The sequence below is a fragment of the Phaethon lepturus genome, unplaced genomic scaffold, assembly GCF_000687285.1.
Source record: "Phaethon lepturus isolate BGI_N335 unplaced genomic scaffold, ASM68728v1 scaffold56047, whole genome shotgun sequence".
NCBI classification, from domain to species: domain Eukaryota; kingdom Metazoa; phylum Chordata; class Aves; order Phaethontiformes; family Phaethontidae; genus Phaethon; species Phaethon lepturus.
The window spans coordinates 982-15,055 of record NW_010555175.1 but is presented as its reverse complement, the minus strand read 5'-3'; the positions used below and the strand labels follow the sequence as shown (position 1 = coordinate 15,055).

General features: G+C 44.4%; 1 protein-coding gene across 1 annotated transcript; it reads left to right on the top strand.

The window, feature by feature from the left end:
- Positions 1-4,490: 4,490 nt before the first annotated feature.
- On the top strand, positions 4,491-12,522 carry LOC104624638 (uncharacterized protein KIAA1958-like). Its single transcript, XM_010292064.1, has 3 exons — positions 4,491-4,703; positions 6,806-8,006; positions 11,675-12,522. The coding sequence occupies exons 1-3, from the start codon at positions 4,491-4,493 to the stop codon at positions 12,520-12,522; spliced, it is 2,262 nt and encodes a 753-aa protein (XP_010290366.1).
- The last annotated feature ends 1,552 nt before the right edge of the window (positions 12,523-14,074 follow it).

Genomic DNA, 14,074 nt, shown 5'->3' with positions numbered 1-14,074 from the left:
CGGGCTGCCGGCTCCCACAGCCGAGGGCGGCGAGCTGCAGCCCTCGGGGCCAGGCCGTAGGAAAAAGCAAAGGGAAAAGCGTCTAAGTTTGACATCATTCCCGTCTGTTTTTTGAGCCTGTTGCCGTCAAGCTCTACGAAACAGCGAGGATTAAAAGCAATCGTTCTCGTAGAAGACAGTGATGTTATCCCATGACTAGTGAAGCTTGTGCTTTATGAAAAATACCGCAAATAGCGAGAGAAGCAATTAAAAAAGTAGCAAACACTCCTACAAGTGCCTTCTTGCCGGCAGACATCTTCTTCCATTAATTAAGTGAAAGAAGGTAATTTTAATACAAACGGCTGCTGGGGAACAAAGGAGGTTCTCACAGTTCTGTGCTGATACAATTTACTCATCTGTAGACAGGACTGAAAATAAAAAATCCCAGGAAGAGTAAAACAGCCTGCACATAGAATTGTTACGGAAAATAATGGCCCGCTCTCCCCTGGCAGCACTACCCTAAGTGAGAAGCTGCTCGCAAATGGCAGCGGTAACAGGGTAACTCAACACGATGATTATTGACGTTGCTGCATTTTCTGCCCAAGTAACAGATTTGCCCTTTGCTTATTTCAGCTTTCCCACTTCTTCCTGGGGAAATAAAGTACTACGACCTATTTATAGAAATTCATGGTTTTAAATTTTTTTTTTTTCCTTTACTACAGCTTTTTTTAGTGGTTGATTACTGTTTGTTGGACCAGGCAATCCTTTGCCAGCTTGGCTGCGGCTTTTATTAGCTCCTTTAAGAAGACTTGATTAAGAGCTCACAGTTACGTTACAAGGACAGCAGCTCTGTAACGCAGACCCTCAAGAGAACAGATAATTAGGACTCATGAAAAAAATTGTGTCCAATTCTTTGAACAAAAACACTCTTGTTTAAGGAATGTGGTGCTGTAGGCTAATATTTAACAGCAGTCTCTCCTCTCTCACTCAGAGCTGGTGCATGCAATTAGACCCTGCCCTCCATCAGATATGCTGGATATTACTTGCTGGGAGCATCTCTCAAAATGGAGGAATGCTGCCCTGTAGCAAGTACAGAATGTATCTTGGGAATTGCATTTCTGCAAGTGAGGCAGGAGGTACTGGTGGAAGGACGTGGTGAAGCAGGAAGAGAGCTGAAGAGGTGCTGAGCAGGCTCTTGTACAGGGGAGGGGGAGGAGAGAAACAAACATGGCAGAGAACAGGAAAAACGATGTGCTGGGAAATGATTAATCCACCCCAAAGGCCCTTGCTAAGAAGTGCTGGGACAAGCTCAATGATTTTTGGCAGCCATGAGCGACTTCTGCTCCGCTCTCAACTCCCGTCTTGCAACCAGATGTGTTTAAGTACAGCGTCATCCCATTCCTGCCCCCGACAACACATCCCCCGTCAGTGTCCGTCACTCCACTCCTGGCAGCTCTCTGGTGGTACGCCCCCTCCTAGATGTGTATTTTACGGCTGTCCCGTGTCCCTCCACGTCCAGTAAGTGTTTCTCAAGTGAGCAGGAGCACACAATTGATGCCGGGGGAAGGGGGCAGGAGTCAAGTTTAAGAACTGGTGCGCTGTATCCTGTTGTTTTCCTGCTGGGAGTGTTCCAGTTTCCTGCACTGTCTTATCTGGAGCAGAAAAGCCAAAGCTCTCATATTTACTTGCTTTGTGCGTGCCTCAGGTTTCTAGTCTGTGAAGTAGATGTTACAAGACTTAAGAGAAACTTAACTAGGGCTATTACAGGGTGAGGGCCGGGAACAAAGTGGTTAAAGGGCATTCAGTGCCTCTACAATTAGTGTCTTTCTGTAGTTATCCTGCTTGCATAAGCCTGTGTGTGTCACAGAGCATTTCAGAGAACCTTCAGCATACCATAATGCTGCACAAAGCCCACTGAAATGTAAGGAGTGTAAGATGTAGATGTTTACATTCCCAGGTGGCTCCAGGTACCTGTGTTTGACAGACCTTACAAGAGAATCATTTTCAGAAAGTGCTGAGTAGGTTCCCACCCCCCCCCCCCGCCCAGGGTTAGAGACAGGAAAGTCTTAAAACAGAGTAAGCATTTCAATGCTTTTACTCAGCCTTGAGTTTTAAGAGTTCCACTGAAATGCTGTAGACTTCTTTGAAATTACTTGGCCACGTTTTTTGAATACTGAGGTAAAATAACTATATACAGCACTGACATTTTGAAAGCTTACTATGTAGATAAGATGCGTGAGAAAGCAAATTCTTGTAGATTTTTTAAAACTTTTTTCCCCTCTAGTGAGCATGAATTCACTTAACTATAGGTTATATTAGTGCACTAAATTCCCTATGGGTTAAAAAAAAATAAAAGAAAACATTTACCGTACAGCTTTGGAATGTCCTGTTTTTCTGCATAAAGGTGTGGGTCCTGCATACACAGTGGCCATTATCAGATGGGAGCCTCTCCTGGAAAGATAATTAAAACACTGCATCACTCACAGCCATGCAGATACTGAACCAGACACAAGGTTTCAAAACAGAACTCAACCCCCAAACCCCAACCCCAGAACCCTCCCCCACAGGGATCCTGGTTTTGTTGGAAGCAGGTAAAAATTGTGGCAACGATCAAGATGGATTTTTGTAATTGAAGAGATGAGAAGTATGTCAGTTCAGCCTTTGTGGGTAAATACATACTTAATTTTTTTCCGCTCATTTGTAACTGTAAATTCAGACTCGTTCCACTTCACAGTTTCTTTGGAGGTACTTTCAACTCATGTAAATATGAAAGCAGGAGTGGGCTGAAGAAGTATCCTTAGTTGATTACCAGAGCCTTTATTTGGAGCTAAGTATCTAGAGAAAAAAGGCTTTTTTTTCAAAGATATCAGGAAAAGGAAGACATGTGCTTGGAGATAAGGAGAGATAAAAGCATTCCATTTAAAGATGCATGTGATAGAAATCAAGATGTTCATCTGCCAAGTCAGTAATTTCATGGCCGTATGACCATGCAGAGCTTCCGTTTCTATTACCTTTTCCCACACTAACTGTAAGCACCAAATTATTGGAGTGAAAGTTCCTTTTAGTTTGTCCAAGCAGCGCAGCCCTTTAGGGAGGAATTCCACAGGTTGAACTTGAACATAAAACTCTCTCTTGATTTCAGAAGGGGTAAAAAGGTTCTCCCATAAGTTTACATTCAGCTTTCTGAGGCCCAGGTTGTGACTACACTCTCCTTGGAAGGTTTGAAGACAGGTTAAACGAACACCTCTGAGGAGAAGTTTGGGCAGAGCTCATTGTTCTGTGAGGAATGAGGACAGCTAAAATGGCCATTTGAGGTGACTTCCAACCCTGTTTTCTAAGATTCATTAGGAGTGAGATCACGCTGGCAGTGGGTCCTACACAATGCCTAGATTAACAGAGGTCAAGAGCTCAAAATGCATTTGCTGCTTTAAAACAGGGTTTTTTGGTCTGTTTTTGTTTAAAGCAAGCAGCAGATTTCAGTTAGAAAATACTTTGAAAATCCTAGCTCTGCATGTTTCACAAGCTAGCATATGCAAACAGCAAAGCATTCTAAAATTATCCGTGCTATCATTAGAAAGCCATAAGAAGGAACATATGGATTGATACTAACGTAAATGCAGAAGGGCCATCCAGAGCTGTGCTGCCATGCGGCAGTTTTGCCCCCAAAACGAGAGCAGTTCCGATGCCTACTGTTGGTTCCCCATCGGGAAGTACAACTGATGTGCTGCAAGAGATTTGACCTGTGCTTTTCTCTTTGAAAGGAACATTTAGTTCCCTGACCTGTCTCCTGAGGTTAGAGAGGGCTTTTCTCGTATGCTTTGCTTTCGTTTGTTTCCTTTCCTCTTTGGGTTGAGCTTTGCCTAGCTACCAAACACTCGTTAATTGTCTGAGGGCGTTTGTCATTGTAGTCATTATCCCCACCTCGCTCAGGCCGCAGACAGGCTCCCTGGTGTTGGGCAGCTTGGAAGCCCACACTGCTTCCATGGCTTTTTGTTTTTTCCCCTTCCTGCTTGGAACAATTAAACTTTTACCCAGAGATTTTGCATGCTTGCTCACTTAGGCTTCGCATCCAGCAAAGCACGTTTAGCTTTGGCATCAGCAGGTCAAAGCATTCACTGAAAATTAAGCAGGTGGGTAAGTGCCCGGCCAGGGACTCTGCTGCCCCTCGGTTCCTGCAGGTTTGGAGCTGAGAGCGTGTGAACACGTGTGAACACCCTTCCAGAGGGCTCCTCCTCAGTGCGGGAGCTGGGCCAAGCGGCATTTTCACCATCACTGGGTCTTGGTTGGTCTCAACCCTGCTCTGGGAGCTGCTGCCAGATGGTGAGGATGAGGGTATGGGAAGGGGCAGGCAGCTGCCCCCACCCCCAGCCAGCCAAGCTCCTTCAGGTACCCCTCAGCCTCAGGCTGGCCCTGCTGGCAGTCAGGGGGTTTGGGTTAGGGCAGGCAGCTTGGGGGACCCCAGGTGATCCCACCCTGGTGCCAGGCTGGAGAGGGTAAGGGCCTTTCACCACATGGTTTCCACATCCCCACTTCATGTCACAGATGCTGGCCGAGCCCCACAGCAGCTGCCACGCTTCACCCTGCGCATGGAGCTGGTGGCCACCCCTGGGAAGCCCGAGCAGTCACACTCTCGCTTCCCTTCCTCCAGGCAGGGCTCCTCAGCCTCACCAGGTCCCTCCTCGCCCTGCCGCCTCGCGCGGGGCCAGCGAGCATGGCCGGTGGAGGTGAGCACTAAAGGCAGCGGGCGCAGCCTCTGCCTCGGATGCTGGCTCACAACAGGGCTTCTGCAGTACGGCAGTTTCTTGCCTGTGCACTGACAGGCTTTCCCTCAGTTTAACTAGCATAGTCATGAAATAAATCCCTGTAGACAAACACCGCATTCACGGATTACAGAGCAGCCCTACATCTGTCAGCTGGGATAGGCATCTCCCATCTTCCACAGCTTGCTCTGAGAATAGGAGCGTGCGGAGCAGGAGGCCTGGAGGCTCGAGCTCACGTACCTGGTGAGGTTGTGTGCTCGCACTGTGCTGGCTGTCTGCACGTGCGTGCTCACCTTCAAAGCCAGCAAGGGCCTGTTCTCACCACAAAGCTGTGTCACATTTAGGCCAGAGCTGCTCAAAGAACCAGTTTAGACAAGATTCCTGTGTCCAGTATTTTCAGTCTGGCACTAAATGCCAAGTACCACCACTAAATGCAAAGCTTTTAATTAATAATAGGCTAAGATACCTGGAGCAAAGACTGCCCGTATGAACTCTAAAAGCATGCGGTATCAGTCACATAGCATCGTAAGGCTGCTTGGTGCTCTCGCAATATGTATGGTGACAGTAAGTTATGTGACCGGTTGTTTTTCTCTAGCCTGTTACACAGAAATGATGACAACTTTCTAGACTACTACACAGAACATATGGGAGAATTTCAGATTTGATCTCTAGTAAATATGAGTTACATATGCAAATAACTCTTTAGTTGGGGAACTTCCTCTTCTTTTTACTATTTAAAAATATTTTAAAAGTCAGATAATGTCAGAATCTGAACTAGCTTCACTATTTCTGGTACTTCTGTTTCTGCAGTTTACTCTATTTGGAGAAGATTGCTAACCAAAGCCTGTGTTCAAAGTGCCAGTGCTGAAAGGAACATCTCGCAGAGTCTGGTTTTTAAAATTCTATTTTCAATATTTATATTTTGTTTCAGCTTTGATTGGTATGCTGTAGAGGCTAATCCTGCAAATATTTACACAAGTCAAACTTTCTATATATAGTTCATTCAAGCTGGATGGGAGCTCACCTTAAATGAAGGCACATGTTCTGTAGTAGCATTTATTTTGGACTGAGCATTGAAAAAATTTAGTTGCATCTGCTAGCCAATTTGTTTTTTTAATACATATACATCCACACACACGTATAGACACACACGTATTATGATTATTTTAGGTTCTGAGAGAGAAAGGAAGAATATCCAAACAGTCACTTAGTGAACTCCACCTGAGAGAAGGCTCAGTGAAATAGAAGACAGCAGCATGGTGAGTATTCTTTTATAGCATAAATGATACCATAGACAATTGTTTCTAACACAATCAAGTATAGCATTAAAAATTTAAGATTTTTTAAAAACAAGTTTTAGATATGTGTATGCAAGGTCCATTTTCTAGTTTCTGAAAAGCATCCCACAAACCACTTCTTCATAGATCTAATTTCCCTTTGAGCCAAGCAGTGCTACCATTTTGACAGTGTAAGCCCTGTTGGCCATGGGGAGGTGGAGACCGAGAAGCTGATTCCTGACACTTTCCCTTGTTATTTTTCATAAGCACATAGGGAATTGTCCATGGGTACAAGCTTGCTTGGATCACAGGACTCGGACTTGCAAACAGTGCTACACTTCAGCAAGTTACCCTTCTGTTAGCCAAGCTGTGGTGGTTCAGCGAGACTGTTAATCTCAGTTGTGCTGTGGGTATAGAACACGCATGTGAACAGCTGCTGTAGCTCAGCTGAGGTATGATAAATTCTTAAATTGAGCTACTTGATCAGGACTCAGAACCCATAGGTATGTGTAAATTATATCACTTATTCATTATATCATTTATAAATTCATCATTCTAGGACCACGCCCACAAACTACCCTCCAGGTCTTCAAAGTGGACAAATTTATTTATTTGAATTTTATTATTTGAATTTTAAAGAATGAACAAATTGCTTTTTAAAAAGAATCATGGGAGGAATCACTGATCTACAGTTATTGCACTATGGAGATAGGGCTAGAAACAGTCCCCAGGGCTGCTATTTTATGCACATCCTCTTTCACTTAAGTTATCTCCAACACGTTTTTACAGAATGAGAGCGTTGGTGATGGAAGGTGCAGTGATGCCAGTTCACTTTGCATGGATCTCTCCAATCTTGTGACCTGGGCACACACTCATGGGACCATATGCAATCAAATCCCAGCCCTGGAAATTGTGCAGAACGTGGGTCATCCTAGCAAGGGCAATTCTGTTCTGTGGATGTGTGGAGTTGGACATGCGTATCGCTGGCAGTGTGGAAAATTACACATCGGAAGCAGAGAAGAGAATGAAGCTGCAGAAAAGAGAAAGAGGTTAGTATCTTCTGAGGCTTCATCAAGGGAAGCTGATTTAGATGAAAAGAGGTTCAGGATGACCCCATCTTTTGAGAGGGCTAAAGCAGATGCTATTAACACAGGGTCATGTAGCAGATCTCCAGCGGTCACTCAGCAGAAAGACGACACGGTCTACATAATACATAATAAACCATCACCTAGAGAAAATAAAAGAAATAGCAAATCCATGAAATCATGCTTTGCAGCAGAGCAGCATTTGTCAATATCTGGTGGTGAAGTCAAAACTGACAGACATAAGGTGAAGCTAGAAAGCAACGAAGATCTACAAATCATCTCTGATGAAGAACAGTGTATATCAGATGAAGACAACCAAGGAGACAGAATCTACCGGAATATTCTGTCAGAATCACCAATTGAAGGTGTAACTGCTGAGGTAGATTTGCAAATGTGTCGCAGTCAGAAGATCACACTTAACAAGCCAACAGCCACCCAAACATCTGGCTTTGCCCCCACAGGAAAACCACCCCTAACTCTTGCCTGCATTCTAAAATCCCCCATCAGCAATCAAGAGAGCCTGGACAGCAGCTTCGTGAGGTTGGGTCCTCTTAATCCTGCAGGGTTCATAACTGAAACTTCTAAAGCAAGAAATTCCTCTGGGTCAGCAATACCAAAAGAACATTTAAAATCTGTTCCTGTCTCCAACATTGAAGCAAAGGCCCAACTTGAGTCACCTGCTTCTGTAACATTCTTTGAGTTTGAAGCCACTGTAGATGTCCAGCAGCAAATCCAGCTGAGTCCTCCTAAGCATGGCACACCAGGAATAGGCTTAACTGGGATCATTACTGAAAACCCTACTAAGGAGAGTGAACCATCGGGATCTGGGCACGCACCTCTTCTTTCAGCCTTACTGAGTCCAGAGAGCAAGAATGCAGACCATCCACCTGCATCTTCAAACAAAAGTAAGAGAATCTGGAGTTTTATTCCTTGAAGGGTTTGTGGGTGCGTGGGGGCGTTCTATTAATCACTTTCCCAAAATATTAAAGGAGGGTGAGTTCATATAGCTGCCGAAATCTGTATTGTAGCACTTAAGTAAATGCCTGTGATTTGGGGCACACTGTTTTTACTAGAAGGGACTAAAAATGTTCCTACCTTAAGCAATCAGCACTTGAGTAGATAATGCCATTCACTAAGGTACCCAAATGTGTATTTGGCTGTGGCCCAGCCTTAACTACCCAGTTTGAATACTTTATGTTTTCATTTTACTTAGTATCACCACATATTATGTTGGCTGTAGTTAAGAGAGAGTCCCTGTGAGAAACGGGAGCCAGAGATGGGAACTCAGGTCTCAAGAGAAGACGACAAGAGGAAGTAACTTCTTAAAGCAGGGAAACAGAGAAATTGTGGCTGAAACTCTGACTGCACCAAAGTCAATGGCAAAAATCCCAGAGATTGCAATAGGAGCAAAGTTTCAATCCTGCATATTAAATTACATAAGCCAAACAAACTGCTGTAGTACTTTTAAGAATTTTAAGATTTTCATACGCACTGTCCTTGGAATCCTACCAGAGTGGGTAGAGTTACAATTGCTTAAACTTTAGCTTGCAAGATAACACTGCTTACTAGGGAACTTTCAATACCAAGGTCAAGCCACGTGCAGAGCATATTTTAAATGATTCCGTATCATAAGAATATGCTGTTTGACAAAGATTTTAGAAGCCTAGATTGCAGCTATTTTAATCCTGCTGTAAGACAGACACTGTCTGCACAAGGAGCAAGCGACAGAGTGTGTGGACATTATCAAAATTATGCTAGTTTTTTTGTAAGTAGTGGGGAAGCCATCAATGAAATCGATTTCATTCATTTAACAAATTATCATATTTTAGGGTAGTTGTGTATAATACACTGGAGCCTTAATGTCAGGTACATATATATTACTTAATCTAATGATTAAACACCTCAAATAAAATGCAAATGTCCAGGTTTTTAAAGATGTTATAGTAAAGCCACAAAATTAGCATCTATAATGATTTCAGTGCCTGCAGGTGCTGTTTCACATTAATTCTAAGTAAACTGCTGTCTAGTCAGTTTATGTTTTTGTCTACTAGTATCGAGGTGTAAACATCGAGGCAAATTTTCAAAACTTAATTCAAAGAGCAAGAGTATCTCTTTTCCACCCAGTGGCTTAATGCCTTGGCTCTGTCTAACCGAGAAGCAGCCCCCAACAGCACCTGTCTCACTTCCACATGCTCAGTACGGGAATCCCACGTCACAGAATCACTAAGGTTGGGAAGGAACTTCAAGATCATCAAGCCCAACCATTAATCCAGTGCCACCATGTCCCCTAAACCATGTCCTGAAGCGCCACATCCACACGTTTTTTGAACGCTTCCAGAGATGGTGACTCCACCACCTCCCTGGGCAGCCTGTTCCAATGCTTGACCACCCTCTCGGTGAAGAAATTTTCCCCACTATCCAATCTAAACCTCCCCTGGCGCAACTTGAGGCCATTTCCTCTCATCCTATCACTAGTTAGTTGGGAGAAGAGACCAACACCCACCTCACCACAACCCCCTTTCAGGCAGTTGTAGAGCGCGATGAGGGCTCCCCTCAGCCTCCTCTTCTCCAGACTAAACAACCCCAGTTCCCTCAGCTGCTCCCCATAAGACTTGTGCTCCAGACCTCTCACCAGCTTCGTTGCCCTTCTTTGGACACGCTCAAGCACCTCAGCTTGTCATGTTTCCCAAAACCTGTTCTCTTCCCACAGTCACAGTCCAGCCCGACGGCCTTGTCCATGGCACGCCACGCACCTTGTCCGTGGCAGAGCCGCCGCGGCGCTGCCCTGTGGCCACACGGGATGCTTCCCGACTGACCATGTCTCCAAAACCCTCTAGCTGCAGGGCAGGGCTGTAACTACGTTGCCCCCCATCCCACCCCAAATACCTGTCCCACTGCACCAGGCATTTACAGGCATTTCTCTGCTGAAATAATGACCTATCTCAACTAGCCATAACATTAAAGAACAACAGCCAGCTGCAGGTTTCTGCAGAGCAGGGGACTAGACAGCATCCTTCGAAAGGAAAGAGATTACTGAAGCAGTATTTTGGGGTTTGTCTGTAGCACAATGGGTCTACACTTACAGCACTGTCAGTATTCCTGAATAGACTTGGGGTTACAGACATTCATATTCCTTATGGAGCCGCAACCCCACAAACTGGCACAGTTGTTTGTGAACATTATTTGACTATTTTTGTAACTGACAACATATATCATCAGAAGGGACCGGGAAGTCATCTGGGAGTGTCTGTGCAGTAGCCGTTTCTGCCAAGATAAATGGCTTATGGCTCAAGCGAGGCCTCTGCATGTATTGATTTACAGCCCATTCATCTCTTCACACAGATCAGTCAGTAACAAAACAGGCAAAAAACCCGAAACAGCAGCACAGGGATCAGTAGACTCCACCTCAGTCCGGCCACAGCATTTTAAGATAATAGCTAAGCACATACAAAATAACTTGGTGCAAGAAGGGGAATCTCTAGATGTTGGGTCAAGAACGATACCCTTCTTCAGCCCTGGAAAAGTCACAGGCGAGCAGATGGAGCTTTTCAGCAATCCAAAGAATTAATTTCTCATGCTACATCAAGCTAGGTAGATGTGGTATTGCCATAGCAACTTGAGAGAGAACCCAACTGGAATCTTGGCAATCCTTTTAAAAAAAAAAAATACACCTGTGCTAATTTTTTTGTTCTTCCTTGCTATACACCCCTAACTTTTGGTTAATGTTTTTATTTCACAGTGAGAGTTCTCTTGCTCTGGAGAGCTTTTTGTAAAGACGAACGCTTTGAAATATATTTTGCATAATGCCTTGTACACCACTTTGAACATAGGAAATGGATGCTACTTAGTCCTGAGGCAGACCACAAGATCCACATACAGGCCAGCTCCCATCTAACAGAGCAGAGTGTGGCTCCTGCAGTCACCATAAAATATACGCCAGAGTAGGTGCAAATTGATTAAAGTACATCAAGTCCATTTGGGGTTGCTTGGGCTTCATAGCCAGCACCACAGGCTCAGGACTGCAGCCACTGGTTACACAGCTGGTCCCACGAGTGTGTTCCTACAAGCACACTCTGAGAGTCAACTCCAAAACCAGCCAGGGTGAAGTTCAATGTCAAGCCAGGCCACCAGTGACAGTTCCACTCTCCAGTCCTGTATTGCTGTCTGAGAAGGCCCATAGAACTTGCGCCAATGCTTTCCCCATGTGCACCCCACAGTGACACTCAGTGATTAAATCTCATTAGGAACTTGTTCTCTCCCATTTAAACATAATTCAAAGAGAAAGAATACCTTAAGTTTACCTACATGGCAGTATGCAGATTCACCAGCGAAGTGAGAAAGAATGGGGAAGGAGGCAGTCTTTTCCCCATCTAGGCTGGCGCTGTCAGGTGGTGCTGGCTGGATTGTTGAGGACACAAATCTAAACCAAAGCTTTAAAGGAGGTGGTTTGTGAAAGTCCCATAATCTCTGAATTACTTTTAGAAGGAAGGTGAACACTATTCTGCATCTCCTTATATTTCACTGATCTCCTTGTAAGCTCTTGCTGTCCACAAAGCTGTGTCTTATCTTTTAGATGTGTTGAAGAAGTGGGAGAAAAAGAGAAACCGTAATGCTGGTGATATAAAAATTTTCAAGGACTGGCTGGTTTTACATTGCCCTTCAGAAACGCGTGAGATCTATAAGCTGCCACCCGAAGACCTCAATAATTACCTGGCCTCATTCTACAGTTCTGCAAAGAAACAGAACGGCACAGATTTTTCCGCCAGTTCTTTGCACTTCTTTCAGAGCAGCATAGAGAGATACCTCAAGGATCACAACTATGAGTACAGCGTGGTGAAAGGGTTGGAATTCAGAGCGTCTCAGGAAGCCTTGAAACTAAAGCATCAGCACCTATCTCAAAAAGAGAGAGAGGGGGAGTGGAGTATTTTGGAGAACCTGACAGATGAAGATGTGGGAAGTCTTTGTAAGAAGGGACTTCTAAGTAAGACACACCCTCAGGGCCTTTTGCACCTCATGTTCACAAATATCATTAGGGGGTTTGGGGCAAGTACACACAGTCAGAGCCACAATCTGTACTGGGGACAGCTTGTGCTAAAAAAGAATGAGGGAGAGCTGGAGTACCTGGAGTGGAGGGACGATCTGAGTGCAGAGGTAAATACAGGGCAGTTGCGTCCCCGGCTCTTTGCCAAGCCTGACGATCCAGTTAACTGTCCAGTCACAGATTATAAAGAGTATGCTAAGAGGCGGCCACTGGATATGCTTCATGACTACGATCCACTTTATCTAGCTCCCAAGCCTCTGTGCTCCATATGGGACCAAATATGGTACTGTAGAAAGTCACTGACAAGAGCCAAAATGGAAAAGATCTTGAAAATTATTATCCAGCAAGTCAAAGGACCTGTAAAGAAGTCCAAGAAATAAAGGTATCCATTTAGTTTCTGCTGTGCCACTTTTTGATAGGAGTATGTTTGAAAGCAGTCTTTGAAAGGTTTAAGTGGCAATATTTAGTATAGGTTGAGGAGAGCATCCTTCTCTTCAGTTTAGTCTTAGAACATAAGTCATCTACAAATTTGCATCGCCTTAGCTTTCAGGTTAAGTGAGAAACTTCTGTTGTTCTTTCTATTTGAATCGATAATTCAGTAAGTTAAATAAATAGGAGAATCTTAGGTTTCACATTTGCAAGACAAGTTAATTTTCTACTGTATTATTAATGACATGATTAAATAGTTAACATGGAAAGGGCTCGGTAGCTGAATAACTTGGCTAGGAGTTAAAGCTGCTCTCATATGTAGGGAGCTGACACTTGTACACAGCGTTTACTCTATAGTATAAGCCTGTCTTAAAAAGATAAGTAACAGGAATTAGTTCTGGGATGGAGGGAGGATGGTGAAATGCCATGTTTGCCAACTGCTAATCCAGATCTCATGGGAATGCTTTCAACAAGTTTATGTCATTTTTCTTAGTGAAAGATTTGTAGATTTAAGAAGTTGTGACTGTGTTTTAAGAAGTTATTTTAAATGGCTGACAGCATTGAAAGGTTTTATGGTGTTTTCCCCAGAGTGCTAAATATAGCTACATAAATGCACTTTGGTAGATGTAGTCACGCTTTTTCAGCTGTTCAGGTACTATTCAGTCAATATGTTGTCTTACAGTCCAGTCAAGTTGTTGTGTTGAATTGTTGACATAATCTAATAAAAGAACATTTTGCTCAGTCCTGCTTGACTGGTCTGTTTGTTCCACAAAAGCGAAGCCAGCAACCCCAAGCTAGCAGGTAGCGGTTTCCTGAAATGCCAGCGCACACACTTCTCATGCTCTGCCCATCATTATTCAGCGTTACAGAGTTGACCCCGAGGAGGATTTGGGCTGTTTGAAATCCCATGGAGCCCACAGCCGTGGTTTCTTAATGAGGTTTCTTTGTGGCTAAAGCCTTTGCCAGAATTGGTCCCATTCAAGCAATGCTTGATATCACTAAATAACTTATAGATGTTTAAAGAGCCATAAAAAAGACAAACTCACTTAATCAGATGCTTAGAGGACATCTTCCAGCATTCCTCCTGCTGTCAAGCATAGACAGCATCACAACTCTGCAGCAGCACGTGGTCAAGGCCCAAGCCAAGCCCTGCCACACACACAGCTCCGCACCCAACAACCCGGAGCCAGCCCCTTCCTACAGACCAGGCTTTACTCACCCCAGCTGGAGATAAGGGCCAGATCAGGCTTTTCTTTCCTCTGTGCTGATTTTTTTAGTCCACACCCCCAAGCTCGTTAATGAAGGGCTGCTGCCTTAAAAATCAGGTGGCACAATCAGCCCGCAGCATTCCCTCGCCCCTCTCACAAGCACAAGAGCACCTCCCAGTTCTCGGGGGGCTATGAGAGTGAGCAGAGAGAACGGGGGGTGGGCAAACAGCTGCCCCTGACATGTGACGGAAAACAAGCCTCCCAGAAATAACAGATTATCCAGCAAAACCAGGAC

Excerpts from the sequence above, each read along its gene's own strand:
- LOC104624638 (XM_010292064.1), top strand. The coding sequence starts at position 4,491 with ATGGTTTCCACATCCCCACTTCATGTCACAGATGCTGGCCGAGCCCCA. Across the intron at positions 4,704-6,805 it reads AGCGAGCATGGCCGGTGGAG|AATGAGAGCGTTGGTGATGG; the intron begins GTGAGCACTAAA and ends ACGTTTTTACAG. Across the intron at positions 8,007-11,674 it reads ACCTGCATCTTCAAACAAAA|ATGTGTTGAAGAAGTGGGAG; the intron begins GTAAGAGAATCT and ends CTTATCTTTTAG.